Source organism: Dichotomopilus funicola (genome assembly GCF_033296635.1).
Source record: "Dichotomopilus funicola strain CBS 141.50 unplaced genomic scaffold C8A04scaffold_81, whole genome shotgun sequence".
NCBI classification, from domain to species: Eukaryota; Fungi; Ascomycota; class Sordariomycetes; order Sordariales; family Chaetomiaceae; genus Dichotomopilus; species Dichotomopilus funicola.
Window position 1 is genome coordinate 1 of NW_026944102.1, and position 17,209 is coordinate 17,209.

General features: G+C 53.1%; 2 protein-coding genes across 2 annotated transcripts; both read left to right on the top strand.

The window, feature by feature from the left end:
* Window positions 1-1,938: 1,938 nt before the first annotated feature.
* Window positions 1,939-4,356, top strand: C8A04DRAFT_39977 (autophagy-related protein 3; the record flags this gene model as incomplete). The annotated part of the gene is made up of 3 exons (XM_062784781.1): window positions 1,939-2,179; window positions 2,239-2,923; window positions 2,985-4,356. 3 exons carry the CDS (start codon window positions 1,939-1,941, stop codon window positions 4,354-4,356), a joined length of 2,298 nt encoding a protein of 765 aa, XP_062633691.1.
* A 6,532-nt stretch (window positions 4,357-10,888) lies between these two features.
* C8A04DRAFT_39978 (uncharacterized protein) lies at window positions 10,889-12,071 on the top strand (the record flags this gene model as incomplete). Its single annotated transcript, XM_062784782.1, has 3 exons — window positions 10,889-11,127; window positions 11,458-11,517; window positions 11,612-12,071. The coding sequence occupies 3 exons, from the start codon at window positions 10,889-10,891 to the stop codon at window positions 12,069-12,071; spliced, it is 759 nt and encodes a 252-aa protein (XP_062633692.1).
* Between the last annotated feature and the right edge of the window lie 5,138 nt (window positions 12,072-17,209).

Below are 17,209 nucleotides of genomic sequence, written 5' to 3' on the forward strand. Positions count from 1 at the left end.
TCGGCCACGATCCAACACGACTGCTCATGGCCCTAGGCCTGAGCCCTTGACAGAACTTTCTATTATATATCCTAGGTATGTGCTTAACATATGTAAAATATTCTATACTTTTTATGTATAAAAATCCACCCCTCCTGAGCATATGCCTAGCATATATACTCTGTTACCCGTTTTTTCACAACCCACTTATCCCTATAAAACTGGTCAGGGTATCAAACTCTTATCAGTCTCCACTTTTGATAAGTGTTTGACCCCCCGACCAAAAATGCCGGCTTAAACGGAATAGCAATAAAAATCTTGGACCTAGTCCTTACCTAAGCAACCAAATACCGAGGACTGTCTTCCAATCAATTTCTCCAAACTCTATCAATCTAACCCAGCCGCTCCTGCGTTCTAAGCTGCATTCTAAAAGCAACTCAATCGTCGTTGCTTGATAATTTGCGATGATCGCCACAGAATTGCGACCGAAAGAACAACCCCGAGTGTTTTCGTCCATGCTGGTACTGTGTGTTGCTGGTGAGCTTTGGGGGTATGAAAGCTTGGTACGCATATTGCAACGGTGCCACGCGAGCTCAGCCCTACGCCCGTGGAGTGGGGCGGAACGGAGGTGGTGTGGTGAACTTATCACAGGGCAAGACAAAAACAAGAAAGGGAAGAAACAATGGAAAGAAAAGGGAAAGGGGATTGGCAGAAGATTATGGGAAGTAATAACTTAGAATTAGATTGGCGGTCTTTTAATTGTCAAGCCCTGGTGACCGGTTCCTGAATTGATCTTACAAGCAAGCGCGATCGATAACAACTCGGCAGGTGTTCAAGTCGCCATTTCCCCACCAACTTCACTTGTTCGGGTCCTGCCTTCCCATACATGTACCTAACGTAGAGGTAGACTTCCAACCAATTTGGCAAATCTCAATTCCTACAAGTTAGGATTTTTACCACCTTGATTTAATACCTCCAATTACCCGTTCCTTGCTGCGTCACTTTCAGCGGCGACCGTCCTGTAGGATACAAGGGTCGCTTACCTCCCCATTCGTCTTCCCCCCCCCCCCCCCCCCCCACCACCTACTTCAATTCAGCTTCCTACCTCAACCGACCCTTCTTGATACTTTTGCGCAACGCCTAAAATCCTGCAGATACGCGTGGATTAGATGAAAACAACGGCCGGAGGCCAGCTTTGTGCGCCTTTGTTGCTCCGTGGCCGTCAGGGGTGGACGCATGGGCTCGGCGGATCTGCATAAAACAGAGGCCCTCTCGCCAATTATTTCAGATCTTATTGGGTCTTCGCCAGGAGCACAACAGCACATCAGCTTTGGTCTCCGGAAACTTGGCCAAACAGATGCAGGAGAACGATTTCAGGCACCGAAACGCCGCATTACCGCATTCGCGCAACAGCGAGCGACTAGACACTCCTCCCACTCTGCGCAAGGTCGTTAGCCGCCTTTGTGCCCTTTTGATTGAGGAAAATGAGACTATTCCGATTTCGAGCAGACTCGGTAGTTGCTGGGTCTCCGACACTTTGGAAAGGATCCAGCTCACCGCCCTCAGACGCGTCCACGGCCGAGAAGAGCTAGTGAAATACGGGGCGAGAGGGTGATCGGCAGCCGCAGAGAAACTGAGCCACTCGCCTTCGCAATCGAGGCTGAGAGATGATGCACGGAGCCGGAGACACTCGTGTGAATTTGAGACGGTGTGTAACGTGGTTGATAGGTTCCCCAAAGCCCAGTCTCAGGCGCCGACCGGTGGTAAGACGCACTCGCGATCGTCTTTTGTCGCCCACGTCACGCCTCTCACCAACTCTTCTCTTCTCTCCATTGTGGCCGTTTCAACCATGCTACTATTGCCCTTGAGGCCTTCTGCCCTGTTCAATCGCCAGCCCTACTAGCAAAGCATGGCGTTCACCGCCAAACGTCCGACATGACGCTCCTTACCGCGGGCATCATGCCTCCTTGGGCAAAACGGGTGTGCCGTGTCCCACAATTGCACCGTCACTCGCGTCTACAAACATCGTTGTTAATTATCTTCCTCTGCCTTTGCCATGGGACCTCGGCTCAGCTCGATCCAGTGAGAAACTTTTGCCGGCGGTTCGGCCACCAAACGGCTGTTATTGATAGGAAGCTTTACATCGACGGGGGGTTCATCAACTACAACCCCATCTCCCAGTACCCCACGAATTATTCCAGTACGTGCTGTTCTAGGCTAGTTCTGGGCGCGTTGCTAGGGATTAACCGAGGTTTCTAGACACCGGTCTTCTGTACCATGACCTTGATACCCCTGGCGCAGGGCGAATGCCTCAACTCTACGCCAACTTAACCAAGAACTCCACCATCCCGACCGTTCACGGTGGCACACTATGGGCGGACGATATCAATAAGCGCTTTTACCTGTTTGCTGGGGAATACTACCAACAGCCCCCCACGCCGCAATTTACTCTGTGGTCGTTTGACACCATCTACAATACTTGGGAATCTTTCGGCTCTCCGGCCGAAGATGGCGTTGCTGCCGTGTCTTACGGTGCCGGGGTTTCGGTCCCTGAAATTGGCGAAGGGTTTTATTATGGAGGATGGAAATCGAACAACACCGTCCCAGGGTGGTCCGGTCCGCCAAAAGCTGTGTCAGCCCTGGTGAGATACAACATGGACTCAAATACCTGGTCCACCGACAACGGTCCGGATTCCGTTGGAAGAGCAGAGGGTTCAATGGTGTTCATCTCCATTGGAGATGGGGGTATGCTAGTGTACTTTGGTGGTATTCAAGACCCTCACGGCAACGGGACCTGGATTGGACAGCCGATGACGACAATTCTTCTCTACGACGTGCTTAGCTCAAAGTGGTATACCCAGAACGCGACGGGAGACGTTCCCCAAATGCGAAGACGTTTCTGCGCTGGGTCAACGTGGGCCTCGGACCAGTCAAGTTACAACATGTAAGTGAACGGGAAATATTCCGGCATTAAAAGGGACGTGTCTTGTTGACAAGATTGACAGTTACTTGTACGGCGGTGAAGGTGTAACCCCTGATACGCCGGGCTTCGATGACGTTTACGTGCTTTCCATCCCCTCGTTCCAATGGATCAAGATATATCCTCCCGACGGCAATGCAACAGGACCTTATCTTCACCACTCACTCACCTGTAACGTAGTCGGTAAGGCGCAGATGGTCGTCATCGGTGGTACATTCCCAACAACCAACGACTGTGATGCTCCTTCTCAGTACGGCTTCCACAATCTTGATTTGGGCGAGCAGAACCGGGAAAAGGCATTATGGCAGATATTTGCCCCCAACCTCACCGATTACACTGTCCCAGCGCCCATCATTGCCGCCATCGGGGGTTCGAACAGCGGAGGTGCCACCAAGACAGCTCCCGTAGGGGGATTCAGTAACTCCGACTTGCGCGTACTCATGACTCGCCAGGCCAACGTCCCAACCCGAACCCCAACACGTTCGATACCCAACGCCACTGGCAGCCCGGGTCGAGGCCAGCCCCTTCCTACAGGCGCGATCGCCGGCCTCGCCGTGGGGTGTGTCGTGGCGCTGATACTCTTCGTCATTGCCATCATCCTGATCCGCCGTTGCCGTTATCGTCGCCGCCATGATCTCCCGCAAACTTATGCCGCAAACTCCCAATCACAGGCGAAACGAACCCTCCACGCCAGCACTCACGAATGGGGCAGCAGCCGCAACACTCAGAGCCTGTTAACCACGCAAACACCCAGCAGCCCCAATTTCCAAAGCCCGTTTTTGGTTCAGCACCCCGAGGTCGACGGGAATAGTCACTCCTCCCGACCCGCGGAGCTTCCCGTAAGAAACGACACAATGGCGCCTCCAGATCCAGGGACGACATCGTGGCTATCCCCAGATGACAATCCCTACACGCCCGGCCCAGCAGCGGCAGCGGCCGCGGTAAGCAGCGAAAGTGTTGGGCCTGAGACTAGGATCGATGCCGAAGGCAGATTATGGGTCCAAGTACCGCGGCACTCAGGGGCTGGCGGCATTTTACTGTCCCCATCTTCACATGGTCACGGTAGCCCTGGTGGGAATGTCAGTCCTGCAGGTGAAAGGTCCGGGAGTAGGAACGAGGAAAGAAATACGGGGTGGTGGGGCCGATATTTCCGGGTCGGGGGACAACAACACAAAGGGAGCTCGAACCTGAACTCGAATGCAAACTCCCCTGTGGTCGGTGTAACGGAGACAGATGGTCCGCCGTCGCATGGGCGACAAGAACGAGAAGTCGAGCTTGAGCAGCCTGCGGCGCCACAGGAACTGAGCGGCGAACCGAGACTGGAAGGGGACGGGCCTTGGGAGGAGAGAGAGGAGGAACATGGCCGGCCAAAGCACCTTACCTTTTACCATCCATGAAGCCCGTCTACAGCCGTGGCTCGGTGCGTTTAAAGCGATTTGGTGTTAACTCAACTTGGGAGGAGTTATAGAGGTGTATGGAACAGGAGGAGTTTATATTTGACGTTGTGCTCAACGAGTGTTAACATAATTCCTTACGTACTCCCGAGATAACGGTTTTTTTAGGATGCAATGTACTAGAATTTTGTTCCATAATTAAGAGTAGAAACAGGGCATAAAGAGACAATGATAGGGGACGGAGCACCTCTACCAAGAACAAGAACAAGCCGAATAATTGAACATCCGCTTGCACCAGTTATAGCTCTGTCATGTTATTACATTGAGGTTTGATCCTTCTATGGCATTCAACAAGGTGACAGTATATCTTACTGTATGGCCACTGGGTATAGAACAGACATCGTTCCTTCCTTCCTTCCTCTCCCCAGCCCCGGCCCTCTATAACCCACTTCTCCGTTGCTCCTCCCAACCGCCCCCCCAATATACCGGCTACGGTCGCATGGCGTATTTGGGGGAGCCATGGGCGTCCAAATGGTACATCACGAAAGCAAAGCCTTCAGGTTCAAATCCTGCGTGCTGCGCCAGCCGAAGAAAAAACCACCCGGTTTTTCGTAACCGTCCCCCATTCCTTGACCCCTACGGGGGATTGAGATGATGGGGCGGTGAGCTTTTTGACTTTTTTTCTCTCTCAATACTTAAATTACTAGTATCATTTTGCTTCAGCCATACACCTACTATAAATCTCAGTCCATTTTTTTTTCCCACTTTCGGTCAAGAAGTGAGATATTTCAAAGTTAAATACTTCTTAACTTTCAAAATCTCAAAAATGACCATACCGCCGACTAGGACGTCAGCGAGCACTGCACGGCCAGCTGGAAGCCCTTGTTCGACCTCGAAATCATAACGAAGGTTTCGAGCAAAGCTGCTAGGAATGTTATTTAAGGACAGTGCCACTGAGCAAAAGACTTTTAACACTGGGCTGGTAGTTTGGGTTGGTGTGCTATGGCAGGACCTCGAGAACAACGACCCATTTCACACGACACTTATGATCCTTATGCAAGATTAACCAAACCAACCTTCAGCGTCCCAACTGTGGCACACCGGCCATAGATAAAGCCCCGCGAGACAGCGAGTGTCAGTCCTCCACGCATCTCAGTTCCACAGTCGGCTCATTTTTCTTCGCCCCGAGTACCCTCATGGCAGCCGTCGACCCGTGACAAGACCGCTTACGGCACGTCGCGCCCCGAATCAGTTCGGACATATCTCGCAGGAACATGCCCTTGCTTTTGGGTATCACATGCGACTCCTTTGCTGAGGAAACGTTTATTCCCGTCTCCTGATCGGATGGAAAGGTCCGACTACGGTTGTGAAAGAGCATGGAGTGTCTTTGTTAGGCCCCTGACGAGACAGATGATGAGCATTACACCATACAACCAAGACATCATCACATCGCGGGGAGCGAGACACAAGATCGAAATATTGATTGGGAATCATAAAACAAAAACACAACGCGGCACACACCCGCGTGGGGTTTTTCTTTTCGTCGCTCATCATAAAAGGATCGGCCCGGTCTATCATCAGCTTGTTGGTTAGGCTGTCGGCTGGTTTCCTTGCCGGTCGATCCGATCCTATTTGATCAAGGTCCAAGTCCTTGCCAAAGGGGGGTTTGTTTCACAGGGAGGGAACAAGTACTATGCATTTCAGTTTCGGTGAGGAGGACAATGGGAATTCTCGGGAACGGGATCTGCCTTGTTCCAACCGCCATCCAAGGGGACCTATCGCGTGACGGACGCGGTTGGCTGCACCATCGATCGGGAAAGCGAGGCGTGCCTCCGCGAGCGGGCGGAACCGAACTGTCGGGAACGGAATGGCTGGGGGGAGGGGGGGCTTGTGCAGGGGTAAGGATCTTGGTTTCCGTGTTGGTGGCTGACCTTGAAGAAAGCGTTGGAGGAAGCCAGTCGATGAGTTGATCCCCGGCTTTGCTTTACGAGACCGGCGCTCAAACCAGCAGTTTGAACTTTTACCTCTTTTTTTCTTCATTTCCTCGCCCAGAAATACCCGAAAAGAACTTTTATCGTCCCTCTTGTTTGCGCCGAGATAGGCAACAATGCTAGCTGGTCGGTGCTTGCGACATCGGAGGCTTCGGATGACACAATCCAAGGCCTCCGGACAAGCCTCCGAAAGTGGGGCCGGGGCCGGTCCGAGGACGTTCGCTAAACTTCCTCTTTCGGGTTCGCAGTCGGCACCCTCCGGGCCGTCCAACAAATGGTCTACGGATGCTGATAGCAGAGGAGGGGGAAGTATCGCAGAACCTAGACCCGTCGGTCTTAACTTTCTCACATGGAAGCGAGTTCGGCGCACCAGACAGGGTTCCGCTGGAGTTTGAGGATCCTGCACTTGTGAGCCGGTTTGGCTCAGCCGAAAGGGTGCGTGTCCGGCGAAGATAACGGGGGGAGAGAATCGCAATAATTAAGTATGGGGGGCGAGTCGGATAGGGTTGCAGGGCCCGTCGCCGTCGTGGGTCGTTGCAAGCCCTCAAGAGAAAGGGAAGCCTGGCTTTCCTTATCTTTGGCCCTTTATAACCCTGATAAGAAGCCCACCACCACCTGGATCCGATTGAGGGCATGAGGAGTACCTGCAGCATTACATCGGAACACGGCACGGGCTAACCACTCGGGATCGATGGAGAAACCGTCGTATGGTTGGGTCAACGCCGACGTGGTGGTGTCGAAATGCGATCGTGACCCCCACTACAACTACCCCTGCGTCTTCAGTTCTTCTTTCGGTGACTTTCTCATGTTTCCGGCGCGAACGAGCCCACTCGAAGCAGCTTGAGTCGTTGAAACCCGCTGATATCCGGGCTGTGAGATGGTGGGGGCCGCCCCAGAGCGCGAGATTTCTCTGAACTCAACCTGAAGAATCGGAAATCACGAACGTGGTAGCTGAATTTAGCCAGCACGTCGAGGCATACTCCAGTGACCGTGTCCTGGCATGCTAAAGAAGCTCTGAGAACGCCCCCCTCCCCTTTAAACAAGTTCTGAGTGTTTTCATCGAAATGACATGGCTCGCGGATTTCGACTCAGGTCTTGGGGAACGCTCCTCACAAAAGACATAGGGCGAGCTAACGGTAGTGAATGCTGTGGGCTCGGTGTCTCAGATTAGAGGACTACGAACGTGATTCGACCCTCGTGGTGAGCGAACTTGTGGTGGCCGGCGGCTATTACGCTCGGATGCCGGAGATAGGTTTGCATCATGTGTCTTCAAAGGCTGCTTTGTACTTTCGAAGCGGCCGGGGATGCACCTCGCGGCGCCCGCAACGCAATGAGTCTGCTGATGCGTGGGGGGTTTGCCTTAAATGGTGGGGGTAGCGTTCGATGATGCCAAATGAGGAGAGACAGTGTTGTTTGCTCGTATGCCACGACTATGGAAGTAACGGGCGACGCATTCAAGCGGCAGGTAGTAATTGACCGGATGGTATTTATTAGAGTGGCATTCGCTTCTGCTGCATCCCGTGGCCGTGCCGGGAAAACTTGCTCTTGACCAAGTTGGCCGGGCGTAATGCCCCCCACGCGCGAGAAGGAACCTTTACATTCACGGGTTGAGATTGCTCGTCTCCAAGAGCCCAAATCCCTTTCAAAGGATCCCACATGGGTATGGAAGAGGCGATGCACGATCCCAACCCTGCTCAGCATGGGAGTGGACCAGAGACCGGATGACGCACCCAGAAGGTCGAATGAGGCAAGGCGCGCAATTCGATGCAGCTTCGGCACCATCTGGATTTCGGGACGCCCTGGGTCGGAAAAACCCAGGCCCAACCAGGACCAGCATCAAATGGTCCTCTTGCGGGATCTCAGCGGGATAGTGCAGTTAGATTGGTGCCGGCATTGAGAAGGTACTCCTTGTGAATGGTACATACGGATATCCACGAGCAACAGTGATCGGATGAAGGGGGCGCTGTCAGAACTGGTGGTTGGTGGGGGGGTTTTGTCCAATTGGCAAACGAGTTTGAAACTTCATGAGCAAACTGAAGACAAACGTCCCGGACCCTTCGTCCCCGGTCCGTACCTGCCTTCTAGGGAGATATCTATGAGACAGCCTGATAGTTGAACTACCCTGATTTGTATGGATCTGAAGGATGTCCCTTCCAAAGGCCGACGCAAAGCCAGATCGAGTGGGGCCTAGTTGTGCGCGTTGTGGCAAGCGGCTCATGGCGTGATGTTTTGACAGGCCGTCGTCATCCGACGATTCGTTTCCAGCACTGTCGCAGCCGGCCAAAACGATCGTGGACATCAGGTGTGCGGGTCTACGAGGATGGAAGAACCCAGCCAAGGCAGGGAGGGCAATTGAGAAAAATTTTCACAAAATCTCAGGCTCCGCGCAAGCTGACAGCAGGTAGGGCAACAGCCTTGTCGTGCATCGGAAACCTTGGAGGATCGCGACCGCCCAAAAACGTGCCCAGGGTGATGGATAGGAAAGGGCGATGGGCAGGAAGTTCGATGGGGCCTGTGCACCCTGCTGGTTCGACAGAGTTTTCTGGAGAGCACTCCCTGGAATCGTCGAGCAAGCACGACAGTCAGATTCCTTGATTGGCCCAAAACCCACACTCATCCTTGGCCCAGGCTTCTTTTCTGGTAATGGAGAGGATCCAACGGAACCGGACGAGTATCACTTTGAGCGCCGCGTTATGACTATGCAATCGACAGCGCCGGGGACACCTGCAACCCGAAAGTTGAAGGGGGTTTCAACGAGCACCCTCGCGGCTGGCCTTACCATGCACACCCTCCACCGTGAGCAAAGTTGAACACCAGTCCACGGGAAGCTGGAGGTCAATGGCAGCGAAATATCACAACATTCTTGCAACATGCCCGTAGTATTGCCTGCTTCTCTGGTCCCGGTCTTTCCAGGCTTCATCATCAGCCTTGTGTATTTGTCACCGGATCGACCCCGGGACCGCTTCTATGTCGCTTTCGCTGTCTTTCTGCTGACACGATCACAAACTTACACAGTAACCTCAAGCATCCGACAGAGCCGACACTGCAACTCGGCATGAAGCAAGGACAGGCACGGGGACGGAGAACATGATCAGGGACAGGGGCCCCCGCCAGAGCTCCCCACACTGCTGGCGTCAACCCCACTGAAACCCCCTCCCGCTCAGCCCTCGCGGGACAGCTGTCGTGCTCCTCACCTGCTGCAGCGCCTCCAAGATGCCAGCTTGTTAGCTAATCGATGTGACAGGCGGGGACGGCATGACCTACAAGAAGACCGTAAGCCCTCTCGGAAAGAACCCTCGCGAGTCCTTCCTACCGCTTCATTCTTCCAACTTCCCATCTATCGACGCTTCTTCCCGTGGTGTCTACATACACAAGTACACAACCTACCATCGGCGGGGAACATTCGAGCCTCACACATCACAGCAGTACCCCCTGCCCTGGGACTTGCACCGACCGTTGCCCACAAAACGGATCCAGGTGCAACCGATCACCACAAACTGGGATCGCTCACCGCAGCACCAACGACGGGGCAAAACGATTGGCCCGCTCACACCTCCGACGATCTCCGTTCTCGGCTGCTTCCAGGAACCGTCCGTATTCTGGGGTTGGTGGGGGATCGAGCTTTGATGAGCAAAGCAGTCATCCACTTCAGATAACAAAAACGGGTGATCTGCCTGTGAGAATCACGAAACTTCTTTCCCTCACTCGTTTCCTCCAGCGGTACAAAGACTTCGACTCGTTCCCGTTTGTGTAATCCCATTCTGGAGGACTTAAAAGACTGGAGCATTGTTGGCCCATCCAGGATAGCGCCTCTGTCACACAAGGCACAAAGGACATATCGAGCCTTCCACTCCTTGTCTCATTGTCTCGCCTACTTTTCAACCCCCTTGCCTTGAAATCTTTTCAATTGACCCTCACTGGAACTTCAATCCTTCTTGCCAAAAAAAAGGAAGCCGTTTTTGAAGCTGTGCCCTTACAGCTTGCGTGAGCCGGCCCGTTACAACACCACGCTGCGCAGAGCTCACCAACGAATCGATCGCCCCGGCGGATCACAAGTTTCATAACACCCACGCCCCGGCAGTGGGATATCACTTCCCGACGACAGCCGAATCGAGATTCTATTCGGCGAACTTTTGTCAGTCAATCTCGCCCATCAGCCCCACGAACCATCCCGCGGAACCGCCAGACGGGGCACGAAATACGCTGGCAGCCAACGCGACAGGCTGCGAAAATTTCTGCTTGCAGCATACATATTTGCCACCGCACGACACCACTCAAACCGCTAGCTCGTTGGACGCAGTTATTTTTTCCCAAGCTGCCTTGGAGCACGCCGAATTGCGAGCTCAAATACGGCCCGATACATCTGGACCGCCTTGACTCATCGTCTTCAGTCTTGATTATCCTCTCTTCTTCCGTCGGATCCTGAGAAAGCTCTGAGCTCTTTGCCCCTCTACTAGACTTTTGAAGATTCTGGACGGAGAACAGCCGACTCAGTCCCTCCCTTTTTGACTTACGGCGCCTCAACCAATCACCGGCTCGCCCCAATGCACCAGCACCGCAGAAAGTCCGGTCACGCCTCCGGCAACCCGTCTTTGACAGACGTCCGCAAGGCCGTCAGCGCGACAGACCCTTCATCAAAGAAGTACTCGTCTCGTCCCACGATGTCGAGGAGGTCTACACCACAATCACTCCCAAAACTAGGGAAAAACCCCCGCGACCGGGAAAAGGAGTTAGACCAGGAGCGTTGGTGGGACGAAGAACGGGAGAGCTTCCCGGAGTATTGGTACGTCACCACGAGTTTTGCACCCCGCCTTTTTTGTTGGTGTGTTTCACGGCTTGCCGTTTTTTGGTTGTTCCTTCACCTGCCCCCTCAGGGAGAACGTCCCTTTCCGTCCGACTGCATCGTCACCTGACATGCGGTTGATTACCTCCCTAATAGGACCCCAAGTTTCCCCCACAAAGTGCGGAAGCACCAGGCGGGTGAATAGGGGGAGGTTTTGGGGAAGGTGCCGAGTTGGTCTTTTTGGGAAGGCCAAGTGTTTTGTGTTCCTGCATATGATCCATTTCACACTGGAATTGAGGTGGTCCAACGCTAACAAGTTTCCGCCTCTAGCATGATTTGCGAAAAGCAGTTCGTCCCATATGATGATCAGTCTCTCTACTGCTCTGAAGAGTGAGTTCGACGCAAAGGACTTGGAATCCGCTTTTAGTTGAGGATGGTTGACTAACGCCAGCTCGCTTAGATGTCGCATGCACGACCAGAACAGCGCCAGTATTTCCTCTGTGCCGAGCCGGTACAGCAGCAGCAGCTACCCAGCTACCACCCAATATCCCTTCTACTCTGGGCCGCCAGAATCTAGAGACATCATCCCCCGCGCTTCCCCCTCACGGCCGAGTTCAACGCATGTCTCCCCGCCCGTCAACCCCGCATCAGCCATCGCAGCCCTGAAGTCGCTCTCAGTCCGGCCGGCAAGCCCCACGTCGCCCGTCGGGACCTATCACCAGGGCATCTGGCCCTTCGCGCGCAGCACGACGGCTACCAGCCCCAGCAGTTCGTACACGAAACCATCTCCGGGCTTCTTCTCATCCACGTACGACGGCGCCTACTACGGTGCCGGTGCCGATTATTACGGCACAAGCTCCGATCGGCCACTCCCCTCTCGCCGGCCAACGGCCTATTCGAGGCCAAAGAGCATAGAGCTCGTGACGCCCATGTTGGGGCGGTAGCGTGCCCTCCACAAAACCACCAGCACCCCACATTTTGCGTGGCATGGCGGGGGCTGCGCGGAGAGCGCCTTGGCTGGCCTCGTGAGACGGGCTGGGCGCACATATTCATTATATTCATTCGGGTCACCAGGTGGTGTGAGATTCAACCGGTCGATTGCATCATGGCCCCTCACCACAACGGTTACAATCCGATCGCGAGAGCGCTCGTTTGCTTTACTCGGTGTGTAAGGCGGGCGTCCCTTTTCCATGGGTGGTGCAACCTCGGCGCGGGAGGAACGGAGGAGAAGGGGGGAAATGTGGGCGTCCCTTCTCGGGGGTTATCAGACCACCGCCCATCATGCATCTTCTGCAGCGATCGAGACCAGCCTATCTTCGGGGGTCTCGGTTTCCCCGCTCTCCCAGATCGAAATCAAGCACGAAAACTGGCATCAGCAGCATGCCAGCAACTCACTGACCGACCGCCCGTTTCTCTCGGCTATCTCCTCCCCGCACAATGGCCTGAGATCACGCCCGTGGCTTTTTTGGGGGGCAGCCACCGGTGTACCCCCCCTGTGCTTTCCTGATCCGTCTTGGGGCAGCCAGTGTTTTCTGGGGTAGGCCAGGGGTTGGCCTGCATTCCCACGCTACGTTAGCGCGGGGTTTTCGGAAGTGGTGCGTTGGCGCAATGGGAGGAAGCGAACGCCTTTGTCGGTGTTTTTCCTTTCTGGTTCTTTCTGCAGCACTGCGCTGCAGGACGAAATCACCCCCTTGCATCTTCGTGCTCATCTTGTCGTTTGACTCTGATTTCTTTTTTTTCTTTCTTTTTTTCTCTCCCATATTTCCTTGTCATTTGTTATTCAACACGCACGAATGGGGTAATCATGAAAAAAGCGGGTTAGGATTGACTTGCGGGTATGGCGCGATGTTAGGATTAGATGGGAAAAAGCAACTGTTTTCTTTTGGTGCATAATTTTTGCATTGGCGAGAGCCTGGGGACATTTCTTGGCATCACACGGAGAGAGACAATGCCCTGTGCTTCGGGGCGGATGGGCATGACATGACACCTCTGAATCCTGTCGTGGATACGGAGTATCATACTCGGCCTGGAAGCTTATGGGTTTTCTTGGAACTATAACGTATTTTCTGCTCTGATATTTCTCATGCTCATCTTTTTCCTTTTTGGGGGACTTCCTCATCAACGGTACCGACCGGTCGTCGGGTCGAACGCCCAAAGCGGCGTCAGCTAGATAGCATTTTTCCACTCTTCTTTTTCACTTCCCTGCTCAGCCTCCTATAATTGATATTCACCGCACTATTGGTATTTCCAAACCACACACCGTCTCCGCAAGACCACCTGCCCTCCTGCTTCATTCCCTGCCGAGCTGGTGTCGTTCTGTTCCTTGCAGGGTTAATGAGAGACAAGCCAGTCAAGTATCAACCAATTATGAATTAATGTGGAGCCTTGACAGCACACACAAACTCATCAACTCTGTTTCTCTTTGTCCAAAGCCATGCAGCAACATCATGCCCGCCAATCTGCACTACAATGCTGCCATGTGGAGAAACCTACTGGGGTTGGTCTTCTTTTTTTCTCCTCTCTACCGCCGTGTTCTAGCTCGGCTTGAAGCTTGATGCCCCTGTCAACTTGTCAAAGAAAGATAAAAGTACCATGTCAAAAGAAAAAAAATCTCCACTCCGGTGGAAAACTTTGTTCAATCGCCCCCTTGTCCGCACTCGGGCCGGGGAACGCTAACCGGTGTTTGGGGGCCACTCTTGTGGGGGAAGAATGAGAAAGTGAAAAAAAAAAAAGATGAAGAGACTCCTTTTACCTGTCTGCCTGCTCAGAGTCTAATGGTCTAGACTGACGGGGGGATGTTCAATCTGCTTTTCTCAACGGAGACAACTAAGACAAGCAGGTTCAGCATTCTTTTCCGTCTATTCTTGGCTGGCTGGCCGGTGGTCAGCTCAGCTGAGTGAGAATGGAGACGGAACGGAGGTGGTGGGGTTTGGTCAGATGGCTTTGATAACGGAATGAAGTTTTTTTTCTTTCTTCTTTCCAATTCTTTTTTGGGCATTTTCCGATTATGCCTTCCTTTCAGTGGAGAGCTTATTGCCACACACACACAAAAGAGATCTCGGTTAGTTAGTCAGCTTCCAAGGTAATTATAATCATAATTGGGCGACCTGCATGCAGATGGTGAGTGAGAGAAGGCGGTTAGAAGCAGGGGGGGTTAGACATCCCGTGGAGAAAGTAAAGTTTGGGGGTTTGACGTCTTTGGCCCTGACTAGAAACGTTTTTTTTTTACTTCCGAGGAGCGGACCGAGGACACTGGCCGACAGGTCGGTCGGCTCTGTGCTACCTCCGGCTTCGACCTCGGGCTTGGGTAGAGACCACGGGCTTTGGGGTGGGATGCCATCAATCCCCCCTCGCATTGAATGTTTTATCCATAGGCAGCGAAGTAACTGGTAACTGATCTGACTTATAACTCTAATCATCAAAGTCCACAAGCTCTATGTACTTATCCCAACCCCGGCTCCTCTCCTTTCAATTCCCTCTTCCGAGACTCGACAGCCCCATCCCCGCCAACCGATCATCGATCACCACCACTCTTTGCGCGCCTCTCTCGAGCACGTGTGTGTGGGTGGGTGTCAAACCTCATCTCATCTCCCCATCAAGCCTCATCTCATCTCCCCATCAAGCCTCATCTCATCTCCCCATCAAGCGCCCCCCGCCCCCTTTCCCCCCTTATTCGTCCCGAAAAAAGCCACGCCGAGTCTCAAAACGAAAAAAAGTCCACTCAGCCCCCACGAAAGCTAAAAAATCAGTAAAACGTTCGGCCCGGACATATTGTGGGGTAGGCTCGGCGGAAAGTCCCTCTCGATCAAGAGTCCGAGGCCGGGTTGGGGATGAGATAGTGGAAGAGAATACTGTGTATGATAGTTCTGCTTCGTGTTTGTGGGGAGAGATAATAAAGATAGAGAAGAGGTTGGGGGAGCGGAGGCCGAGGCGGAGTTGGAAGTGGAGGATCGTGGGCCGTTAGGGTGAGGGGAAGCGGAGTGATGTGGAGAGAGGGAATATATCTATCTTTCACCTATGTGGGTTGGTGGGTAAATCTGAGTTCACTACACTAACGCTCGGGGCTTGAGTGGAGTCACGATGTTTTGGGGAATTTGGGGTGGTGGAGAGGGAACTTTGTAGGTCTCGGGGGTAGATTGTGAGTCAGGGCGAGGGAGGCCGTGAATCGGAGAAAGAAGTAGGTATGGATGAAGGGGAAGTGAGTGCCCGGTGCCTGGGGAAATTTTTCTGAAGGTTTTTTGACGGGTTAATACCACCTATCAAGCTGTGTATGTGACGGGTTGTAGCATGGTTCCAGGCTCTTCATGGTAGGACTTGTACGGGGCGAATACCTACCGAGCATGCGATATTGGTCTACTCGGCGTTCTTGACCACCGCGAGACGGATACTTTATCCAGGGGCATTCATATCAACCTAACAGCATCACACTTTTAGCTCATGTCTAGACAGATCAAAGTCAGTTGCGTTGTCTAACAGCAGCCCCCTAGACTAGAACCCTCATAGCAATCGCAGTCAACAAACCTCAGCAACATATTCCTGCAACACACCGGCGCTATTCCCGTCTGTGTAACCGTCCGTATCTCCGCCGAGTTGTGAGACAGCCGACTGGGCATCTCCCAAAACGGGAACCGGGGAACGAGAGACTGAGTGATCGCCCGATGGGTGTCTCTCTTTTGTCTCTTGTTCTTTCAACGTACACTAGATGGGGAAAACGGAAGAGGGGAAAGAGCCGGCTTCCAAACAAACGGAAAAGACGGTGGTGCCCTGTTCTGTCTCTCGACTTCACCTGCGTTCAAGCTTCCCCCGCCAATGGTTATTCTTTACGGAGAATGCCCAACCCCGATGTCTGTGTTCGGGCAGCATGGAAATCACACTCATGTGCTCCTCGGATCGTCATAGACGCCCACGTAGCGCATGGTGTGTGGGCAGCTTGGGAGGTCTCTCTTTCTTCACAATCCGGGGTTGAGACATAGCCGGTCACACAAGCAGTCCGTTCGTCCATCCCCTTGCTCCCTATCGGGTGTAGTGTAACGATCAAGCCACCGGTCTTTGAAGACGAAGTCTTAACACGGCATGTCAGTCTTAATAGTGTACATATCAACCTGCTTCGGAGACGGGATTCCCTATCTCGACCGGATCAATTCTTCAAGATTGTACGCGTGCTTTCCCTAACCGGACCATTCACATCGAGACGGATTGCTAGGCAAAAAAAAAAAAAAGAAAAAAGGCATGGCATCTCTCCCATATGAAGTCCAGTCACGAGACGCCCGTTCCCTGCGAAGTCACAATGCAAAAGAACCAAGCTTGCGCCCTTCCTCCTTCCCCGCTCTTTCCCCCAACTCCTAGAGAGGGAGAGAGAAGAAAAAGCGGTTAGGCCCGCATCGATCGACGCCCAAACGATCGGCGCGGTCCTGTCGGCAGTGCACTGCATCTGGAAGTCGGGGAAACCGACTATCGTTACTTAAATAAGCAGGGCCCGCGAGGCACGGGTACATACGCAAGAGGGGACACTGGTAGCGGGAAAAGAGTCCTGGGAAGAAGAGAGCGGATTTAGGGAAGGGTGAGGGTGTTGTTGTTGTTGTTGTTGGTGGTGTCGATTGGTGGAATTGGTATGGATAAATAGAGATATTTCGGGGGTGGGAAGTGGATGAATAGGTAAACAAGCAGCAGGGCAGCAAGGACCAGGCGAGATCAACGTTGCTACCTACCCAGCGGGATCAATAGTCGGAACCTTGAGAGAGGGACGAAGTACACCGGAACCCAACCACTCATTCCGTTCAGTGATTTCCTTAGGTCAGGGTATATCGGAGGCACAGCGAAGGAATTGTTACGAAACGTGACCGAGTTCAGAATGAACAATTATCCCGGGATACAAAAACAAACACACCCTTGCTACACCGTAAAGCAATCAACAAGCCTCGCCCGAGCTTTTGAAGAACCCATCCACCTTGCCAGTGCCCAGTCTGTAGCAAGACCACAGACATCCATCCAACAGGTAAAAGCCTCGAACCGGATCAAAGTGTAGAATTTTCAAATCTTCTTTTTGGACTTGCAAACCGAAAAAAGTAAAAGGCTCGGAACC